General features: G+C 56.2%; 1 protein-coding gene across 1 annotated transcript in view; it reads right to left on the reverse strand.

Annotated features, from left to right (window-relative positions):
- lamb2l (laminin, beta 2-like) overlaps positions 1–23206 on the reverse strand; it is a 102359-nt gene that overhangs the window by 33555 nt on the left and 45598 nt on the right. The window contains 9 exon segments of the mRNA XM_052018128.1: positions 4299–4452; positions 6186–6265; positions 7404–7516; positions 10734–10913; positions 12018–12206; positions 12524–12644; positions 14772–14974; positions 16756–16819; positions 19501–19689. Of these exon segments, the coding sequence (XP_051874088.1) occupies positions 4299–4452; positions 6186–6265; positions 7404–7516; positions 10734–10913; positions 12018–12206; positions 12524–12644; positions 14772–14974; positions 16756–16819; positions 19501–19689 (1293 nt within the window).

Below are 23206 nucleotides of genomic sequence, written 5' to 3' on the forward strand. Positions count from 1 at the left end.
CTGTCTCTCCCTGTCTCTCTCTCTCACTCACACACACACACACACACACACACACACACACACACACACACACACACACACACACACACACACACACACACACACACACACACACACACACACACAACAGTTTCCACCATTCCCTAGGGAAGGAGCCAGACCCTCATATCCCACCAGGATCCTTCCTCACACCACTCGGAGCAGAATCATTGAACATCAGTCCTGGAGGAACCTCACTCGAAACATCTGCCAACCAGCCACAAGCCTCAAGCACCTGGAAGAACCTTCTCCACAGATTCATTTGAAGCTCCCTGTTGAATCTCCTTTCACCACCCTCTCTGACACCTCTGTCCCCTCTCCTGTGTGTGCACTAACGTGGTTCCTCCCTGTTCCCTGTCGGTCAGGGGTCAGCAGGACCCTGGAAGACTGGTGACCCTGAGACAAAGAGGGCAGCCAATTGTCTGGGCTGTGAGAGTGAGAGTGACAGGGTGCCAGAAGGGGCCACATTAGAGCACACACCCAGGAGAGGGGACGGTGCTGACAGAGAGGATGTGCAAGCAGATTCAACGGGGAGTGCAGAACACCAGCAGAGAACCAGTAAAGCACGATAGACTGCTCGAAGCATTCTCTCAGCAGATAGACTGCTCTAAGCAACCTAAGCAGATTTAATAATTTGCAGGAAAACATCAAAACGTAAAATCTAGGGGCAGGAGTCGGCTGTCTTGATGCCTGAAATATACCTGTCTCCTTCATCAGTATATTCAGTGGTAGAGATTCACCTGCCCTCGGTGAAGAAATTTCTTCTCATCCGACTCCTGAATCTATTCCCCTGTAACCTGGTTCTTGGACATGTTGTTCTAGACTCCCCAGCCAGGGGAAGCACCCTCCCCACATACAGCACGCCAAGTCCTGGCAGAATTTTTTAAGTTTCAATTGGATCCTGTCTCATTTTTTGAAACTCTGGTGAATACAAATCTAATCAAGTTAATCTCTCCTCATACAGCATTCCTGCCATTCCAGAATCAGTCTGGGAAATGTCCGCTGCATTCCTGCTATGGCAAACTTATCCCTTCTTAGGTTTGGAAACCAAATCTGTACAGAACACTCCAGGTGAGGTCTCACCAAGGCCCCTGTGCAATTGCAGCAAGTAGTCATATCATTTACCTCTGTACTGCGTGCTTCACCTGCTGCTTTCAGTGACTGGTGTACAAGGATACCCAGGTTTCTGTACATCAGCAGCTCTCTATCTAACACCATTGAAACAACACACCTCCTTGCTGCTTGCCCTACTGCAGTGGACAACCCACGGTACACTGCATCTGCATCGCATCTGCTCACTCGCTCAATCTGTCAAAATTGCCTCAAAGCCTCTTTACATCCTCCTCACAATTCCCAACCCCAGCCAGTTTAGTGTCGTCAGCAAACTCCAAAATATTCCCTCATCAAATCATTGACGTACACTGGGAATAACTGAGGCCCAAGCACTGATCCCCATTATAGAGTCACAGAGTCACACAGCACAGTAACAGGCCCTTCTGCCCAAATGGTGCATGCCGACCAAGATTCCCATCCAAGCCAGTCCCATTTGCCCAGATCCCTCTAAACCTTTCCCGTCCATGGACCTGTCCAAGTGCACTTTAAATGTTGTTAATGTACCTGCCTCACCCACTTCCTCAGGCAGCTCATTCCATATACTGACCACCCTCTGGGTGAAAAAGTTGCCCCTCAGGTTCCTATTAAATCTGTCTCCTCTCACCTTAAACCTGTGCCCTCTAGTTCCCGACTCCCCAACCCTGGGAAACAGACTGTGTGCATTCACCCTATCTATGCCCCTCATGATTTTATACACTTCTAGAAGATCACTCCTCAATTTCCTTCGCTCCAGTGAAAAAAGTCCCAACCTGCCCAACCTCTCTCCATAACTCAGTCCCTCGAGTCCCAGCAACATCCTCGTAAATCTCCACTGCACTCTCTCCAGGTTATACAGCTCTAATGTGGCCCCTTCATGCTCCCTGTCACTCTCACAGCCCAGATAATTGACTGCTCTCTCTGTCTCAGGACCACCAGTCCTCCAGGGCTCTGATGACCCCTGATTAACGGAGCAGGGGGGGAGCCAGGTTATTGCACACACAGGAGAGGGGACGGTGCTGCCAGAGATGACGGTGAAAGCAGATTCAACAGGGAGAATTGTACAGCAGAGGAACACAATGTCTGTACTGACCATGATGCCAATCCAAACTCTGGTGTGTACCCCTCTGTTCCCTGCCTGTTCAACCTCTTCCTCTGTGGGGTTCCTACACTTGACTTCACTAATCCTTTCCTTTTTACATATCTGCAGACACTTTTATAGTCTGTTTATATGTTCCCTGCGTTAACTCTCAAACTATTTTTGCCTCTTTAATCCGTCTCTTGGTCTTTCGTTGCTGAGATTGACACTACTCCCAGTGTTCAGGTTGTGCTGGTAAATTTATCTGTCTCCTCTCTGGATCCAAAACAATCCTTAACTTCTCTCGTCAGCCACAGTCGGCTGGTTTTACCTTTAATATTTTTCGCGCTGGCAGGGATTCCACGGCCCAGGGCTGGGCAGAGCCTCGGTGATCAGACTGCAAGGTGGGGACTCATTGGGTCCTGGAATGTTTCCGATGATATCGCAGGCAGACCCTCATGGTCTCGTGACATCCAGTCTGCAAGTCTAGCCAGCGGGGAGCAGCAGGGACCACCTAACTGGGGCTGGTGTGTGGGGGGAGGGAGACTCAGTCAGCAGAGCTTCCCACATCCCAGCACCTTGTCTTGGGGTTTCAGGTGATTAAAATCTATTTCATGGATAACTTATCGCTAACTGATAACATCAGAGAACAGCACCATTTTCCAGCTCACTCACACACACACATGCAGACATGCACGTGCTTATGCACCCACACACACAGATCCACAGGCATGCACCTGCGCACACACAGACCCCCTACAGACACAGCTGCTCATACAAAAATACACACCCACACACACACCCACCCACCCACACACACACACACACACACACACCCACACACCCACCCACACACACACACACCCACACACACCCACCCACACACCCACACACACACCCACACACACACCCACACCCCCACACCCACACCCACACACACACACCCACCCACCCACACACACACACAGGTGACTCAATGGAATTTATCAGGAAAACCACTAAAGTTGTAAGGGAAGCCATTCACCCATCTAGCTCATCCTTCCTGTGTGACCTGACCTGACCCACCACAGAAGCTGACAGACACATGACCGACTCAGTGCTCTGGGGTCCACTCTCACCTGAAGCCTGCCAGTCCATCGGGTGAAGAGTTTCCTGACATTCACCCCCTTTCCCCGTTTGCACTAGGGTTCTCCTCCCACAGCCCATCCTTCACACTGGCTGTCTGGACCACTTACATCCGGCCACCCTCAACAGAAGTGCAAGGGGGTGACCGGTGGTGGGCGAGGCAATGACGGTGAGACAGGAGGGAGACTGTTGCAGTAATGGCTGCTGGTTGGACTGGAAGGTTGGGTGGTTTTGGGCTCTGCAGAGTAATGGTATCTTTCTACTCCTATTAGATCCACCAGAGGTCCTCCTGCACTGCCCCAGCGCCAGCACACACTGACACGTGTTGCCAGTCTCCTTCTGTGGACCACGGCGCAAAAATCGACCGCTGACTCCAACATCCGGCCATTGACTGGACAGCTGCCCCGTTACCACGGCACCGTGGGGCGGCCAGTGATTGGATGATTCCCCGTTACCATGGCACATTGGGGCATGGCCAGTGATTGGATGATTCCCTGTTACCATGACACATTGGGGCATGGCCAGTGATTGGGTGACTCCCTGTAACCACGGTACAGTGGGACATGGCCAGTGATTGGATGACTCCCCATTACCCTGACAACATTGATATGGCCAGTGATTGGATGACTCCCCGTAACTACGGTACAGTGGGGCATGCCTAGTGATTGGATGACTCCCTGTTACTCTGGCAACATGTGGTATGGCCAGAGATTGGATGCTGTCTCTTACTCTGGTACTGTCCGGCATGGCCAGTGATTGGATGGCTTCCTGCTACCTTGGCAGCACACAGCACGGCCAATGATTTGGCGAACTCCCTGTTACCCTGGCAATATGTGACATGGCCAGTGATTGGATGGCTCCCAGTCACCTTGGCAACATGTAGCATGGCCAGTGATTGGGCAACTACCCTGGTACTGTGTGATGTGGCCAGTGACTGGACGACCCTGGCACCATTCCCGCTACTTACAGGCAGTCGGTCGGTGGGTGAGCGAGGGTCGGCCTCCTCCGCCTCGTACGTGTAGAAGTCGAGGGGCGCGCAGAAGTAGCCGGGCTGGACCTGGCGGCACTGCCGGCCGATGATGTGGGGCCGACAGTCGCACTGCCCACTCCCCATAGAGCACCTGCGGATGAGAGCCTGTCGTCACCGGAGCACCTCACTGGTCTGGTCTCCGCCGCGCACCACCGCACCGGACCCACCGCACACCGCCGCAATGGGCCCACCACCACAGCAGACCCACCGCCGCACCGTGGCTACCACGCAACGGACCCACTGCCGCACCGGCCCCACCGTGCACTGGACCCACCGCCACAGCAGACCCACCGTGACCAGACCCACCACGGCTACCGCACACCAGACCCACCGCCACAGCAAACCCACTGTGCACCGGTCCCACCACACTGGACCTACTGCCGCACCGCGGCTACCACGCACCGGACCCACCGCGCCTACAGCGCACCGGGCCCACTGCCGCACCGGACCCACCGCACACCGCCGCACTGGGCCCACCGCCACAGCAGACCCACCGCCGCACCGCGGCTACCACGCACCGGACCCACCACTGCACCGGATCCACTGCCACACTGGTCCCACCACAACAGACCCACCGCGCTCCAGACCCACTGCCTCACTGACCCACTGCCGCACCGGACCCACTGCGTAGACAGGCCACTTGGCCCTCCGCTCCCTGCTGGGACCTCCCGCCACGCGAGCCTGGTCCTGCCCCTCTTCATCTCCCAGCTACAGGGAAGATTAAACTGGAGGGGGCCAGAAACTGGAGAGGGAGCAGAAAAAGTTCACCAGGATGTTGGCGGGACCAGAGACCTTGAGTTATGGGGAGAGGCTGGACAGGCTGGGACTGTTTTCCCTGGAGCGACAGAGGCTGAGGGGTGACCTTATAGAGGTTTATAAAATCATGAAGGGTGAAGATAAGGTGAATGATCACAGTCTTTTCCCCAGGGTGGGGGAGTCTAAAACTAGAGGGCACAGGTTTGTGAGAGGGGAAAGATTTAAGGGGAACTTGGGGGCAACTTTTTTTTTACACAGAGGGTGGTCCGTACATGGAACGAGCTGCCAGAGGAAGTGGGTGAGGCAGGTACATTAACAACATTTAAAAGACACTCGGACAGGTACACGGATAGGAAAGGTTCAGAGGGATATGGGTCAAACACTGGCAAATGGGGCACCTCAGTGGGCATGGACCAGTCGTGTTGTATGTGACATAGAAGGAGGCCATTCAGCCCACTGAGTCATACTGGCTCTCAGAGTCATCCTATCGATCCCATCCCTCCATGTTTCCCTGTGACCCATTCCCTCCCACATTCCCATCAACTCCTCCCCAACTCCCTTGCTACCCACCCACACACCGGGGGCATTTTACAGCAGCTAATTAACCCACCGACCCGCACGTCTTTGGGATGTGGGAGGAAACCGGAGCACCCGGGGTAAATCCACGCGGTCAGAGGGAGAACGTGCAAACTCCACACAGACAGCACTGGAGGCCGGGATCGAACCCGGGTCTTTTCCGATGCCACTACTCCTTGGTCAGTAGAATTGTAACAGAGTCTGCCCTTCCTCACACTGTGAGGGAACTCCACTACGACCCATCCAAACACGAGGGAGGGGGCTCGCGATGTGGAATCTCCACCCCTGAATCCGAGTGGGTTAGATCAGAATCCGGTTGGTGGGTACAACGCTGACAGGGTCAATCATCGGCCAATGCTTAACCGTTGCTCAAATGTAGTCATTGACCACAGAATGCAGAACCGCTGACCGTGCGTAATGGAAACGTGTTTGAGCTCAGTCACTGTGGGTCTGTGAGGTGGGGAGGGGCAGGGAGCGAGGGAGGGTCAGTACCTGTTGTTGTAGGAGCCCCCAAAGTCGCAGTCACAGGGTCGACAGCCTGCCACGTCGGTACTCAGTCCCCAGTACTCAGTCTGTGCAGTAAACAGAGGGGGAGTCATTACACGGGCACACCACACACACACACACACACACACACACACACACACACACACACACACACACACACACACACACACACACACACACACGTGCACACACTCACACACACACACACACACACACACACGTGCACACACTCACATACATTCACTCACACACATGCACACACACACACAATTACATGCACACAAACTCAAACACATTGACCAGTGGCGTGCACACTCAGGTGTGCACCTGCAGGTGGCACGCACATACACTCACTTGTTAAGTGTGCACACACTCACAAGCACCCATGTACTCACATGTATGTACACTCACACATTAATTCACCACGTGCACAAACACACCCACACACCCACGAGTGTGCGCAGCCTGTCACAGCACACTGCTTCACCTGTGTGCTGGTGTATGCACCTACACACACACATACGGACTCACAAGCGGACAAACACTCACAGACATGCACATACCCACATTCACAAACACACTCCCACTCTCTCGTATACTCACACTCACTTGCACACGTATCCATGGAAATACACACACACATACACACACACACACACACACTCTCTCTCACTGACGTGGATACACACACTTACGCCTGAAAACTCTTCCATTACCTCGTCATAATCCTTCAGCATTCTCCCCCCACACCAACTCTCTCCCCCTCCCCCATCACTGACCCCCCCCCCCCCACCCACTGAATCCCCCCACCCCACAGCCCACGGACACTCTCCCCCATCACCGACTCCCCCCACCCACTGAATCCCCCCCACCACAGCCCACGGACACTCTCCCCCATCACTGACTCCCCCCACCCATGGAATCCCACCCCTACAGCCCACGGACACTCTTCCCCAACACCAACTCAACCTTTGGATGACAAGTTAACACGAGGTCCTGTCAGGTCTGTCACTTCATACTAAATCCCACTCCGTGTCTGTTCTCTCTCTGCCCCCTCTCCTGCACTTCTGATCACTGCCTCATTCCTCAGCCCTCCCCTTCCTCACACCCCAAGTGCCACAGAACCTACTGGAGACTGTGTACACCCCCCACTGGAGCTTCTTGAGCGCTGGTTAGCGTCACCGTGCCTGCCTCGATACTCACCAGGCACAGGTCACAGTAACGGCCCGTCACATATCGCTTGCAGAAGCAGTCCCCACTGACGTGATCGCAGGGACTCCCGCTCATCACCACTCCCCGCGGGTCACAGCGACAGGCTGTGGGGAAAGAGCATCCGTGACATGGAATCCGACAGCATCCAGCTCACCGCAGCGGGCACTAGGACACCGGGAGGCAGGGGACCGCTGGTCAGAACCCCCACTCCAGCACGTTCCGGGCCTGACACACCAGAGGTCTGGCCTTTAAGTGGAGGAGCACAGTGATCCTGGGGCCGAAAGGATTAAACTAGAGTATTGCGTGCAGTTCTGGTCACCCCACTACAGGAAGGATGTCGAGGCTTTAGAGAGGGTGCAGAGGAGGTTTACTAGGATGCTGCCTGGATTAAAGGGCGTGAACTATCAGGAGAGGCTGGACGAACTTGGGCTCTTTTCTCTGGAGCGGCAGAGGCTGAGGGGTGATCTGTTGGAAGTGTATAAAATTATGAGGGGCATAGATAGGATGGACAAGCAACATCTTTTTTCCATTATTGAGCGATCCAATACCAGAGGGCATGAACTTAAGGTGAGGGGGTAGGTTCAGAACAGACGTGAGGGGTACGTTTTTTACTGAGAGAGTGGTGGATGCCTGGAATGTGTTGCCTGATAGGGTGGTGGAGGCAAATTCATTGGGGGCTTTTAAGAGGGGCTTGCATGGGCACCTGAATGAGAGGAAAATGCAGGGATATGGGCATTCTGTAGGTAGGAGGGATTAGCTATGTCGGCACAACATTGTGGGCCAAAGGGCCTGTTCTGTGCTGTACTGTTCTATGTTCTAAATGCTGAATCCATGTTACCCAGGCTGGTGCTTCAGGGAGAGCCGCTACCTCACAGCTCCAGAGACCCAGGTTCGATCCCGACCTCCGGCGCTGTCTGTGTGGAGTTTGCACGCTCTCCCTGTGACCGCGGGGGTTTCCCCCGGGTGCTCCGGTTTCCTCCCACATCCCAAAGACGTGTGGGGTCGGTGGGTCAATTGGCCGCTGTAAATTACTCCCAGTGTGTGGGTGAGGGTTGGAATCTGGGGGGAGTTGATGGGGATGGGGGGGAGAATGAAATGGGATTGGTCGTTGATGGTTAGCACGGACTGGGTGGGTCGAAGGGCCAGTTTCCCTGCTGTGTGACTCTGTGAGTGAGGAGGATTGAGCCGAGTGTCCGATTGAGAGAAAAGGGTTTTATGGGGTAGATTTGGGAAATTCCTTTGGTGGGGCAGAGCAGAACAAAGGGATGGGGCCTCAGAATCTGATTGCACCTGGTCAGGGAGACGTTGGGAATCTCTTCCCCACAGAGGGTGGAGAGATTGGGAAAACCCTGCTCGGACAGGTGTGGGACCCAGGCAGTGAGTGGAGCTCATTCCTCCAGACCCTCCGCTGCCAAGCAAGGCCGTTCTCCGGCTGGGGAGGCTCCCCTTACCTCACACACTGCCAACTCCTCATCCTCTGGGACATGCTCTGGGTCCTCTGGGACCCCACACCCCTCAACAATGAGCTCCACAAGCCCCAGCTCTGCCCACACCCTGATAACCACACCCCCTCCTCTCCCCCCACCCCCTCCTCTCCCCACACCCCCTCCTCTCCCCCCACCCCCTCCTCTCCCCACACCCCCTCCTCTCCCCCATCTCCTCCTCTCTTCCACGTTCCCACACCCCCTCCTCTCCCCACACCCCCTCCTCTCCCCCCATCTCCTCCTCTCCCCACACCCCCTCCTCTCCCCACACCCCCTCCTCTCCCCACACCCCCTCCTCTCCCCCCACCCCCTCCTCCTCTCCCCCCACCCCCCCATCCTCTGCATCTCCCTCCTCCTCTCCTCATACCTCCCTTCCTCTCTCCCCACACATACACTACCTCTCCTCTCCCCCACCGTCCCCCTCCTCTCCCCCACTGACCCCATCCCCCTCCTATCTCCCCACCCTCCGTACGCCCTTCCTCTCCATCTACCTGCCCTCACTGTCCCCTCTCCCCACCCTGTCCCCACCCCCCTCCTCTCTCCCCGCCTACCCCACCTCCACTCTCTGCTCCCGTCCACACCCCCACTCAGCCTCCTGCCTCCCTCTTCATCCCTCCGAGGGGCAAACTTGAGGGCCAAGGATACAATTCCCTGAGAACGTTCATCTTCAACTGTGGGGGCGGGGTGGGGGGGGGGGGCAAATTCACCCCACCCTGGGCTCCCTGCCCCAGGCCCCTCGACCTCTGGAGTTAGGGACAGTTGTACCGCCTGCCATACTTCGTACCCAGTTCCTCTGTCGGGAAACGGGACGGTGAAGGGGGGGTTGCAGAGGGGGGTAGAAGTGGATGGGGGAGAGGGGGACAGGGGAGAGGAGGACAGAGGGGGTCAGGGGGTGCAGTGGGGGACGGGGGGACAGGGGAGAGGGTCAGGGGGTGCAGTGGGGGACAGGGGGTCGCGGTGTCAGGGGGTGCAGTGGGGGACGGGGGGACAGGGGAGAGGGTCAGGGGGTGCAGTGGGGGACGGGGGGCAGGGGAGAGGAGGACAGAGAGGGTCAGGGGTGCAGTGGGGGACAGGGGGTTGGGGTGTCAGGGGGTGCAGTGGGGGACGGGGGGACAGGGGGGCAGTGGGGGACAGGGGGGTCGGGGGTGCAGTGGGGGACGGGGGTCGGGGTGTCAGGGGGGCAGTGGGGGACAGGAGGTGCAGGGGGTGCAGTGGGGGACGGGGGGACAGGAGGTGCGGGGGGTGCAGTGGGGGACAGGAGGTGCGGGGGGTGCAGTGGGGGACGGGGGGACAGGAGGTGCGGGGGGTGCAGTGGGGGACAGGAGGTTCAGGGGGTGCAGTGGGGGACGGGGTGCAGGGGAGAGGAGGACAGAGAGGGTCGGGGGATGCAGTGGGGGACGGGGGGGTCGGGGGTGCAGTGGGGGACAGGGGGTCGGGGTGTCAGGGGGTGCAGTGGGGGACGGGGGGACAGGGGGTCGGGGTGTCAGGGGGTGCAGTGGGGGACGGGGGGACAGGGGGTCAGGGGGGCAGTGGGGGACAGGAGGTGCAGTGGGGGACAGGAGGTTCAGGGGGTGCAGTGGGGGACGGGGTGCAGTGGGGGACAGGGGGGCGGAGAGACTCACAGGCAATAGATGTGGGTCAGGAGGGAAAGGGAGACACCCTGGGGAACAATCGCAGAGGATGTGTCCCGGACGGGGAACTGTGCTCCCGACGGCCCGGCCACAGTGAGGTGGCGGAGTGACTGAGATCGGGCTTGCTGCATGTGGTCCCGTCACCCCTGGGTTAAACTCACGGTGCCGAGTGACAGAGGCGGGCGGTAAAGGCCCGAGGTACCTACCCTGGCAGCCCTGTGGGTTGTCCATGCTCAGACCATAGAAACCCTCCTTACAGCGGTCACACCGAGCAGCCTGCACGTTCTCCTTGCATCGGCACTGCCCGCCGATCACCGCGTAGTCCAGGTCAGTGTCGCTGTCACAGATCCCTCCCTCCAGGGACCCCACCGGGTCACAGTCGCAAGCTGCCGGACAGACGCAGGGAAGGGTGTTAGACCCGGCAGTCAGCGGGAGAGGAGACTGCACTCAGTGGGATCCGCGGAACACCACAGATACAGCCGGCTCCCTGCACCATGGGAGAGGAGAATCCCACAACAAAACAACTCCGGCAGTCCAGAATCCAGATACCCCTGTCCAACCGGAGCAAAACACACGATGCTGGAAGAACTCAGTGGGTCAGGCAGTATCTGTGGGGGGGGGGGGAGTGGACAAGCGACACCTCCACAGACGCTGCCTGACCCGCTGAGTTCCTCCAGCATCGTGTTTCTTGCTCCAGATTCCAACATCCGCCGTCTGTCGTGTCTTTGTCCCTTTCTAATTTATTCTTGGCACAAAGCACATCACTGGCCTTGCCAGCATTTACTGCCCATCCCTAACTGCCCTTGGAGACAGTGGGGGTGAGTGACCTCCGGAACCACTGCAGTTCTTCTGGGGAAAGTCAAAGTCAAAGATGGTCCCGTGGTGCTGTTGGGGAGGGGGCTCCAGGGTTTGGACCCAGTGATGGTGAAGGAACAGCGATGTGTTCCCCAGTCAGGACGGGGTGTGACTGGGAGGGAAGCTGCAGGAGGTGGTGTCCCCCTGCCCCCACTGCCCTCGCCCTTCCTGGTGGGAGAGGCGGTGGGATTTGGACCCAGTGATTCCACAGTAACAGGAGATCGTTCTGCCCCTTGCAGCGATACTGTCCGTCCATCTGGATGAGATTGTTCTGTACCTCTGGCCAATTTACTTGCTCTTCCTCCACCCCCCCTGACAAACTCCGCCCCCAACCCCCTACCCTGTCTCTCCCCGGCAGAAGTCAGCCAACCGGTGACGATCCGGGCCCGTCCCACTGAGTCCCCGGACCCATTTGGGAGACTGGGACCACCTCCTGCACACTGCCCCGTCAGGTCGGCAGTGGGCACAGTGCGGGATGAGCCAGATGTTGAGCACCTGTCAGCCACGCCCCACCCTGAGGGGGGCAGTACCGTCGGGGGGGGGCAGTACTGTCAGGGGGCAGCACTGTCGGGGGCAGTACTTGGGGTCAGCACTGTCGGCAGGGGGGGGAGGCAGGACCTTGCCCACACACTCACGGATACAGACGTTCTCGGAGCGGATGTCAGCCATCGGGTTCCGGTAGTAGAAGGGTTTGCACAGCTCGCAGTTCCTGCCCATCGTGTTGTGGAGACAGTCGTCGCACACGCCTCCGCTCACGTTCCCCGTGGCTCGGTACACCGCCATGTCAAAGTGACACCGCGTGGAGTGGTTGTTGCAGTTACAGGCTGGTGGGGAGAGATGGTGGGATGTCAAACACGGGGCAGGGGTGGGAGTGGTACACCTACACGGGCAGTGGTATGCGTATATGGGATGGGGTGGGGGTGGCATGTGTACACAGGGAGAGAGAGGGAAGGAGGGGGTTAGGTGGAGAGGTGAGGGAGGGGGAGACACCGCATCAGAAATGTGAAATGAAACTTTTCCAGGTTGTGGTCCGGCAGAAGGGAAGGGTCGCGTGCGACGGGTGGTATGGGATGGGCCGTGTGCGACGGGCCGTGTGCGATCAGCTCCCAGAGGGAGACGAGGTTTCAGGAAACACGTGAACCTTTGCAGGAGTGTGGATTATCGGCCTTTGCTGGTCTCCAGGGCAACTCGTGGTAGAAGTCCTTGCACTGCTCACAGTTTAACCCTTTGGTGTTATGTTTACAGATACATCTGCCGTGAATCTGGGTGAGGAAAGAAAATGATTTGGATCGATTATCTCGGGCGCCTGATTTCACCACTGCATTTGAATCTCCAGTGAGGATTATGAATCTTTAACTCCTGTTCTTCTCGTGGTTCTGTGGAGAACTGTGGTGAACTGTTGCCCAAACAAGTATAAATAGAGAGACAATTTCTGTCTGTGTGACTCTGAGAGGCTGCCAGTGGTCCCTTTAAAGGACCCTGCGAGCTGGTCAGATCAGGTCAGGGTGTCCTGTACTGTGGTACGGATACACCCCAGTGCAATGCAACACAACTTATCAGTCACTGCACCTTGACATCCAGAGTAAATCACAGCCAATGAACTGCTTCTGAAATGTTTTTAAATAATTGTTTCATGGGATATATAAAGTTATGAAGGGCATCAATAGGGTGAATGCACACAGTCTGTTTCCCGGGGTTGGGGAATCAAGAACTTGAGGGCACAGGTTTAAGGTGAGGGGGAGAGATTTAATAGAATCTGAGGGGCAACTTCTTCACCCAGAGGGTGTCAGTGTATGGAACGAGCTGCCAGAGGAAGTCATTCGCTTTACCAGATAAAACTGCGTGCGGGGGCACTCACATTCCACGCCTGGCTCCACGCCGGAGGAAGTGGGTGAGGCAGGTACATCAACATTTAAAAGGCACTTGGACAGGTCCATGGATGGGAAAGATTTAGAGGAATATGGACCAAATGTGGGCAACTGGGACTGGCTTAGATGGGAATCTTGGTCAGCATGGACCAGTTGGGCCAAAGGGCCTGTTTCCCTGCTACATGACTCTATGATGTAGACATCACAGGCAACGCCAGCATTTATCGTCCATCTTCAGTAGCCCCTGGACTGAGGAGATGGTTCAGACACATTGGTAGGTCTGGGGTGATGGACAAGCAGCAGACTCCCTCCACTGAAGGACGTCCATGAACCTGACGGGTGCCTGACCACTGTTACTGGCTTTTGCTTCCAAATTACTTAATTACTTGTTGTGGTGAGATTCAAACCACTGTCTGAATCAATGCTAGTCTGGCAACTTGACCCCTACATCAAGGACAGCAGATTCCTTTCCTGCAGGTTGGTGAACAGTGAGAGCTGTTAATACAGAGCAGCAGCTTCACAGCCACCAGCGCTGAGAGTGGCTTCTCATGCCGGATTAATTTACTAATTTTAATTTAGATCCTTTTCTCCTGCAGTGGATTTGAACTCGTGATTCGCGCTCATCAGAGCGGTAGTGTGTCTGTGGGGGTGAGGCAGGCAGCTGTTGGGGGCGGTGGGTAGAACCCTGCCCGTCTTTGAAATAATGACATTTGTCTCCTTTCACCACCTACGTTGGAGTCGTAGAGCTACATACACAGCAACAGCTCAGAAAGTGTGCAAGAATATTTCTGTAGGACCTCTAAGCGTCAGTCCAGTAGGTTATCCATTGGCCAGCATTTGGCCCATATCCCTCTAAAGCTTTCCCATCCATGGACCTGTCCAAATGTCATTTAAACATTGTTACTGTACCCACCTCTGCCACTTCCTCTGGCAGCTCGTTCCACACACCCACCGCCCTCTGTGCGAAAAACCCGCCCCTCATGCCCCCTTTCAATCTTTCCCCTTTCACCTTAAACCTGTGCCCTCTAGTTTTAGACTCCCCTACCCTGGGAAAACACTGTGACCATCCACCTTAACAATGCCCCTCATGAATTTATAAATCTCTACAAGGTCACCCCTCAGCCTCCTTCGCCCCAGGGAGAACAGTCCCAGCCTGTCCAGCCTCTCCTTATAACTCAAGTGCTCCGGTCCCGGCAACATCCTGGTGAACCTTTTCTCACCCTCTCTGGCCCAATTACATCCTTCCTATAGCTGGGCGACCAGAACCCCACGCAAGACAGTGTGGTCACCCCAACATCTGGAACAGTTGTAACATGACGTCCCAGCTTCTGTACTCTTGCATCCTCACCAGTGCAGTACTCCCTCGGCACCACCCTAGGGTGCCAGCATGGGCATTTGTGCTCTGGTGTGGGGATGCAGTCTTGAACCCAGGATTTTCTGACTCAGAGGTGAGAGAGCACAACGTTCTGAGCCGTGTTGACACCAATCTGAAGCACAGCGAAAAGGTTTGTGGGATCTTACCATTCCCAGCACGCCTCCCTGAATCCCTGCCACAGGAGAGCACTCTGAAGCGTGGCCGTAGCAGAAACAGCTCCCCCGCACCACCAGCTCGTAAAGTGCGTAATAGTACTTCTGTAGCACCTCGGGGCGCCGGTCCAGAAGGTTATCGCCGAGTGTGTGCAGTTTGGTGAAGTGGATTTTTAAATTCGTTATCCTCAGCAGATCTACAGGTGGAGGAAAAGTTATCAGAAGGTGGATCAGTGTGGTCCTCGCATCACTCTCTCAGCTGGACAGTAAACTCTGCATCTGTCCCTGCCCTCTGCATCTGGGCAAGTGCAGGTTCTGCCTTCAGATATCTGGGGGGGTGGGGGGGTGTGGTGGCTCCAACCCAGTTCTGTCCGTCAGTCAGCTACACTGGAGGAAAACAGGAGGGGAGGGGAGGGGAATGTTTTCTCGTAGCTGGTGACTGTCATAGTCAGACAGCACAGAAACAGGCCCTTCGGCCCACCACATCCATGCTGACCACTGTCCATCTATACCAGCCCCATTTACCCGCAGTTGGCCCACAGACTTCTATGCCACGGCGATTCAATTGTGTGACCAGATGCTTCATAAAGGTGGTGATATGGGACGTGCTGTTGAAGATGGGGTGGGAGAAGATCCAATCATGGCTCTTACAGAGGAATTGGTTTGGGGATTGGCTGATCGGAGAGACCTTCCAAAGAGATGTCATAGGCACCACCGAGCGTGTGGCCTGCTCCCTGCTTAATTCTACAAGGAGCGGTGCCGGGAGGTGAGTAGGGTTGATGGTTACAGAGGGATCGAGGCTCACCAATGTTCCAGGAACTCATGGTCAGGCCGACATTCCTCACCACAGGAAATCTGCCAGCCCAACACTCACCAACAGAGGAGTGGACACAAACCCTCAGGGAGACTGGAATGGATCATGGAAACCAATCAAGGTGTATAAAATGGTGATCATTCAGGGCTCCTGGTGGGAGTGAGACAGACCGGGAGCGAAGGGCCAACAGGCTTTCTGCTGTTTCCAGGCTGAGGGTTCCACTGGTCAACTGCACCCCTGCAGTGGGGCAGTTCTAGGCTGGAGCCCGCGCTGAGTACCCCTGTACCCCACCAACATAACCAACCGTAATCCCAGACCCGAGAGGCTGGAACTCAGGGAGGGCCTGGTAGCTTGGGAGGGGGGGGAGCGGTGGGGAGGCCTGGCAGCTGGGTGGGGGGTTGGGGGGGGGAAGGTCGAAGAGCTGGAGATCTTCTCTCCAGAAACAGGAAGACTGAGGAGTGAAGGTTGGACATGATAGGTCATAAAACTACAACCAGATCTAACAACAGCCAATCCAAACCCGACCCGACCTGACCACAGCCAATCCAAGCCCAACCCGACCTGACCTGGCCACAGCCAGTCCAAGCCCAACCCGACCTGACCTGACCACAGCCAGTCCAAATCCAACCCGACCTGACCACAGCCAGTCCAAGCCCAACCTGACCTGACCTGACCACAGCCAGTCCAAACCCAACCCGACCTGACCACAGCCAGTCCAAACCCAACCCGACCTGACCACAGCCAATCCAAACCCAACCCGACCACAGCCAATCCAAACCCAACCCGACTTGACCACAGCCAATCCAAACCCAATCCGACCTGACCACAGCCAATCCAAGCCCAACCCCTGACCACAGCCAATCCAAACCCAACCCAACCTGACCGCGGCCAATCCAAGCCCAACCCAACCTGACCACAGCCAATCCAAGCCCAACCTGACCCAACTACAGCCAATCCAAGCCCAACCTGACCCAACTACAGCCAGTCCATTGTTTGCCAATGAAAGACTGATGCCAGGAGTCACTGTCTGTGCAGGACTCTGGTCACTCCCTTGTGTAAAGGCTGTTACATTAAATTCCTGCCATTGCGGTTTAGCTGATGGGAAAGGAATGTCATTGAGCCCTTGAGAAGTGACCTCACCAGCAGAAAGCTACACCCGGTCACCTTGAATTTCCAGGCTGTATGGGTCATCCACTTTGACAGCTGGATCCAGCACTTTGTAAATAACCTACAGGGAAAAGTCATGTGATTAATGCAGAGACATTTATATCCACATCTGTCCTGGCGGCTTCTGAGATGCGCTGAGCAAGGAATGTAACACTGGCAGAGACCCTCAACACACCTCAACATGTTCACAGTCACACTCCTGGAGTGTAGTCCGAGCAGGAATCCCTGTGGCCCACTCCTACCCACCCCAACCTGGTAATCAGCAGGCAACCTACCTGTGATGTTGGCTGAGGGAGAACGATTCACCCCTGGACCCTGGGTTGTTGGGTGCACTACCCTAGACTCTGCACAAAGCACTGTGGAACTCCCTCAGTACCGCCTCTCCCACAGTGTGTCCCTCCCTCAGCACTGTCCCTCCCTTAGCACTCCCACACCTCCCCCACACACAGCTGCTCACACCTCACATGGACTGCATCACCTGTGTTAGGAGCTGTTGAAAAGCTGTAATGATCTGATGTGTTATTTTAAGCCTCTCTTTAATTTTCCCGAGGCCACGATAAGTGTGATCCGAACGGAGTGGGCCTGTGGTACACTGGTTCTGTGTTTGCCAGCTTTTTGAAGGGTAATTAATAATCTTCATTGGTGGAAGGGGCAGGAAACAAACCCAGCAAAGTCTGGAGCCAGTATTCCTCCAGCACGCCCACCATGGCTCAGAGCTGACAGCACACAACTCTCAAACACTCAGACAGTCAGTGCATAGCAAGATCCCATAGACAGCAACAAACGACCCGCTCACTTACGTTTGCAGACATTGAGGGAGGGCGGGGTGCTGGGCACAGCTGGGATAAATCTCTGTTTTACATCACATTCTTTTTCCGTCCTCCTCAGACAGCACGGAATACCCGACAGTGTGACTCTCCCTCAGTACTGCCCCTCCCACGGTGTGACCACCCACAGTGGAGGAGTCCTGAATCCACAGCCTTCAGACACATCAGGCCACTCAAATCTTTACCTGGGAACAATCCCACGTCCCAGCCCCTTCTCCTTATTTCCCTGTAACTTCTGCTCTCTGTCATGTCCCTCAATTCCCCTTTAATTCTAACTAACATTTTGGATGTGGGAGGAAACCGGAGCACCCGGGGGAAATCCTCGTGGTCACAGGGAGAACGTGGAAACTCCACACAGACAGCGCCAGAGGTTGGGATTGAACCCCGGTCTCCAGAGCTGGGAGGCAGCAGCACTACCCGCTGCCAGGATCTCGATCAATGGAACATCAGTGCTAATAACCCTCTGGGGAAGGGACCATGCACTGGTGAGACCCACAGTCAATGTCTCTCCCTCTGCCCTCGGCACCCACCTTGCCCTCGGCACCCACCTCGCCCTCGCCTGCAGCATCCCGTGCCCTGGGCACCCACCTCGCCTGCAGCATTCTCTGCCCTGGGCACCCACCTCACCCTCACTGGCAGCACCCTGTGCCCTGGGCACCCACCTCGCCCTCGCTGGTAGCCCTGGGCACCCACCTCTGTCCTGGGCACCCACCTCGCCCTTGCCCTCAGCACCCACCTCACCCTCGCCGGCAGCACCTTGTGCCCTGGGCACCCACCTCACCCTCGCCGGCAGCCCTGGGCACCCACCTCTGTCCTGGGCACCCACCTCGCCCTTGCCCTCAGCACCCACCTCATCCTCGCCAGCAGCCCTGGGCACCCACCTCTGTCCTGGGCACCCACCTCGCCCTTGCCCTCAGCACCCACCTCACCCTCGCCGGCAGCACCCTGTGCCCTGGGCACCCACCTCGCCCTTGCCGGCAGCCCTGGGCACCCACTGTCCTGGGCACCCACCTCGCCCTTGCCCTCAGCACCCACCTCACCCTCGCTGGCAGCACCCTGTGCCCTGGTCACCCACCTCGCCTGCAGCATTCTCTGCCCTGGGCACCCACCTCGCCCTCGCCGGCAGCCCTGGGCACCCACCTCGCCCTTGCTGGCAGCACCCTGTGCCCTGGGTACCCACCTCGCCCTCGCTGGTAGACCTGGGCACCCACCTCTGTCCTGGGCACCCACCTCGCCCTTGCCCTCAGCACCCACCTCACCCTCGCCGGCAGCACCTTGTGCCCTGGGCACCCACCTCACCCTCGCCGACAGCCCTGGGCACCCACCTCTGTCCTGGGCACCCACCTCACCCTTGCCCTCAGCACCCACCTCATCCTCGCCAGCAGCCCTGGGCACCCACCTGTGCTGGGCACCCACCTCGCCCTTGCCCTCAGCACCCACCTCATCCTCGCCAGCAGCCCTGGGCACCCACCTCTGTCCTGGGCACCCACCTCGCCCTTGCCCTCAGCACCCACCTCACCCTCGCCGGCAGCACCCTGTGCCCTGGGCACCCACCTCACCCTCGCCGGCAGCCCTGGGCACCCACTGTCCTGGGCACCCACCTCACCCTTGCCCTCAGCACCCACCTCACCCTCGCTGGCAGCACCCTGTGCCCTGGTCACCCACCTCGCCTGCAGCATTCTCTGCCCTGGGCACCCACCTCGCCCTCGCTGGCAGCCCTGGGCACCCACCTCGCCCTCGCCGGCAGCCCTGGGCACCCACCTCGCCCTTGCTGGCAGCACCCTGTGCCCTGGGTACCCACCTCGCCCTCGCTGGTAGACCTGGGCACCCACCTCTGTCCTGGGCACCCACCTCGCCCTTGCCCTCAGCACCCACCTCACCCTCGCCGGCAGCACCCTGTGCCCTGGGCACCCACCTCACCCTCTGTGGAGGGCTCGATGTCAGAGTAGCGGTGGTCACAGATGATATCATCGATCCTCCTCAGGGGCCGGGTGGGGATGTGGGGGAACGAGACGGTGCAGTTGAAGGCGAAGTAGCGGTAAACGTTCCACGTCCGCCCGAAGTCCGCCGACCTCTCGATGAACATGGCAGCTGGCCGGAACGTCTAACCGATGGGAACAACAAATGGTGAGGCACGGTCAGTGCTGGCTTATACATCCCGCAGTACCAGGTACCATTAGCTTCCTGATCTGCCCACGGTCGTTCCCGGGGATGTAAAACAAATGAAACTCACGTCGAAGTAGAGCAGCAGCTCATACAGACAGGGACAAGAGCAGGTTTGTGGACATCACGCCGTTATACAGCATGGAAACAGGCCATTCGGCCCAACTTGTCCATGCTGAGCAAGGTTACCACTACCTGGGCCGGACCTTTGCCCAAGTTTGGTCCATATCCCTCTCAACCTCACCTTTTAAATGTTGTGAATGTACCTGCCTCACCCACTTCCTCTGGCAGCTCCTTCCACACACCCACCACCCTCTGGTCCCCTTTAAATCTTTCCCCTCTCACCTTAACCCTGTGTCCTCTAGTTTTAGACTCCCCTCCCCTGGGGAAAAGCCTGTGACCGTCCACCTTATCTACAGCCCTCATGGTTTTATAAACCTCTATAAGTTCACCCCTCAGCCTCCTGCGCTCCAGGGAAAACAGTCCCAGCCTGTCCAGCCTCTCCTTGTAACTCAAGCCCTCCAGTCCCAGTAACATCCTGGTGAATTTTTCTGCCTAAGGACACCCTTCCTATAGCTGGGCGGCCAGAACTGATACGGTACTCCAGGTATGGTGTCCCCAATGTTCTGTGTAGTTGTAACATGACGTCCCGACTCTTGTACTTGTTAGCCCGTGCGATAAAGGCAAGTGTGCTAAACGCCTTCTTCATCATCTTGTCTGTGTCACCACTTTCAGGGAATCATCTACTTATACCCCAAGGTATCTTCTGTTCGACAACACTCCCCAGGACCCTGTCATTCACTGTGTGTCCAGCCCTGCTTTAACTTCCCAAAATGCCTCACTTGGCACATCCGAGTTAAATTCCACCCTCCATTCCTTGGCCCACTTTCCCAGTTGATCCAGATCCTGTTGTAACTTAGACAACTCTCTTCCATGTCCACTATAGCACCAATTTTGGTGGCTTACAGGAGAGTGAGGTGAAGGGTTAATGGAGGGAACTCCGGATCTCAGGACAGCTGAAGGCAGAGTTGATCGTATTTCCTTCTGACAGAGAAGGAGGCCACCTCGGAACATCGTGTCTTTGCTGATTCACTGAGCATTCCCACTCCCCGAGTCATTTCCCCCGTAACCTATCCTGCCCACATTCCCATCAACTCCCCCCAGATTCTACCCCTCACCCACACACCAGGGGCAATTTACAGCGGCCAATTAACCTACCAACCTGCACGTCTTTGGGATGTGGGAGGAAACTGGAGCACCTGGAAGATCCATGGAGAACATACAAACTCCACACAGACAGCACCCAAGGTCAGGACCGAACCCAGGTCTCTGGAGCTGTGAGGCAGTGGCTCTACCCTCTGCAGTGGAATGATTACATTCAGAGGGGTGCAAGAGGCCAGGACTGGAGGAGTGAAGAGGTTGCAGAGGGTTGTAAGTCTGGAGGACGTGACAGACACAAAGAGGTCTCACCATGGAGGAATTTAAAAGCAAGGATATAAAAATCGAGGCCCTGCTTCGCAAGGCAGCACCTCAGGTTTGGGGGAGGGAATCTGGGACGCAAGGTCCCGGGGGCAAGATTTTGGGTGAGCTAAATTTGGCAAACCCTACTGGTTCTGCTAATCTGCTCAATGACCCAAGGCCGGGGATCGGACGGTGCATCAGTCGGCAGGAGAGGGAAGCCAGGCAGGACCACAGAGCTGAGAGGCCAATCATTTCTGCTCCGTGGAACAGGGTCTCCCCACGGGATGTAGGAGTGACGGACAGGGCTCTGCACAGGTCTCCATGGTTACCAGCGAAGAGCCCCAGAGAATTGTGGGCTCGCTGCCAACATACAAAAGCCCCCGATCAAAGAACTCTGACTGATCTGGGCCAAAGCCCAAAGCACATGACTGGTAAAAGAAGTCAACTTGGCAGCAGGAACCTCGCCAGACTCACTGACGGAGCAAATCTGGCATCGGTGCAACCTTTTATAACGATGAGAAGGTGCTTTTATATTCAGTTTGTTACTCAATAGCCATGCCTCAGGCATGTGTCAGACACCGAGGAGACCACACCCAAGGTCGGTGTGACGCAGGGGGAGCTCCTGTGTGCAATCCACGGTGGGGTACTGAGCCCACCCTCCTAGCGAGGATCCTGAGCAGCTTTACCCCACCACCCCTGCTCCCACTGCCCATCCATGCCCCTCACCCCAACTGGGATACATAGGCTGGGAAACAACAGAGCTTCTGTTGGCTGGTGAGGAATACACACCCTGATAAACACACCAGACGGGTAAGAACCCCAGTAAATATGCCACACCTTCAGTCAGAAGGAAATACGGATTAATCCTCGATAATTAACCCCAACAAATTGGTAAATTGCTTTATCACCCTCATTACACACCCTTCATAGTTAACCACAGGAAATTCCTTAATAATTATCCTTAATAGTTAACCACAGCTAATAGCTTCACTAGTTAACCACATTAAGTTTGTGAAATGTGTCCAAGAAAGCTCAGTATATGGAGGGAGCGCATCACTGGACCTTCTGCTGGGGCATGAGGTAGGGCAGGTGGTGGGAGTGTCTGTCGGCCAGCACTTGGGTCCAGTGACCATAATTCTATTGGTTTTAAAATAGTTACAGAGAAGGACGCAGCCGGTTCATAGGTCAGGGTCCGGAACTTTTGGAGCCATTAGGTGGGATCTTGCAGAGGCTGACTGGGTGAGATTGTTTGCAGGGAAAGGAGTGGGCAGCTGTTAAACGTGTGATGTCAGGATTCAGGGCCTGTGCCTTCCTGTTGGGGTGAAGGGCAAGGCTGCAGGTTCCGGGAACCCAGGCTGATGAGAGATATTGAGGCTCTGGCTAAGAGAAAGGAGGCAGGATGGAGTTTAACCTGGCCATAGTTAACACACAGTAAAGACACAAATACCCTCATTAAATACCCCCCATATTTAATCACAGTAAATACCCTCAATAACTGCCAGTAATTATCTAAAATCCTCAATGATTGGTGGTGTGGCTACAGGACAGTCACAGGCCACAGGATGAGATTGGTCAGTTGGTGAGATGGGCAGATGGGATTTAAGCCTGATGTGTAATGGTGGGGCCTGAGTGAGTACTGAGGAACAGAGGGACCTCTGTGAGGTGGATAAGGTGGTAAAGGCAGCATAATGATACCTGCCTCCATTAGCTGGCAGAGAGCAGGGAGGTTATGGTACAACTTTATCAGACACATGTTCGAGCACAGCTGGAGTACTGTGTGCAGTTCTCCACACTTCTGGAAGGAGATTATTGTCCTGGAAGGGGTGTGGAGGAGATTCAGAGCAGAGACTGGATAGGCTGGGTTTGGGTGCTGAGGGGCAACCTGATAGAGGTGCACAAAATTGAGTGGATAGAGCAGATGGGAGGAGGTTTTTCCCCATAGCAGAGGTGTTTAAAATGAGAGGGTGTGGGTTTGGGGAGGGGGAGGAGGTTTAGAG

The sequence above is a fragment of the Pristis pectinata genome, chromosome 6, assembly GCF_009764475.1.
Source record: "Pristis pectinata isolate sPriPec2 chromosome 6, sPriPec2.1.pri, whole genome shotgun sequence".
Classification (NCBI taxonomy): domain Eukaryota; kingdom Metazoa; phylum Chordata; class Chondrichthyes; order Rhinopristiformes; family Pristidae; genus Pristis; species Pristis pectinata.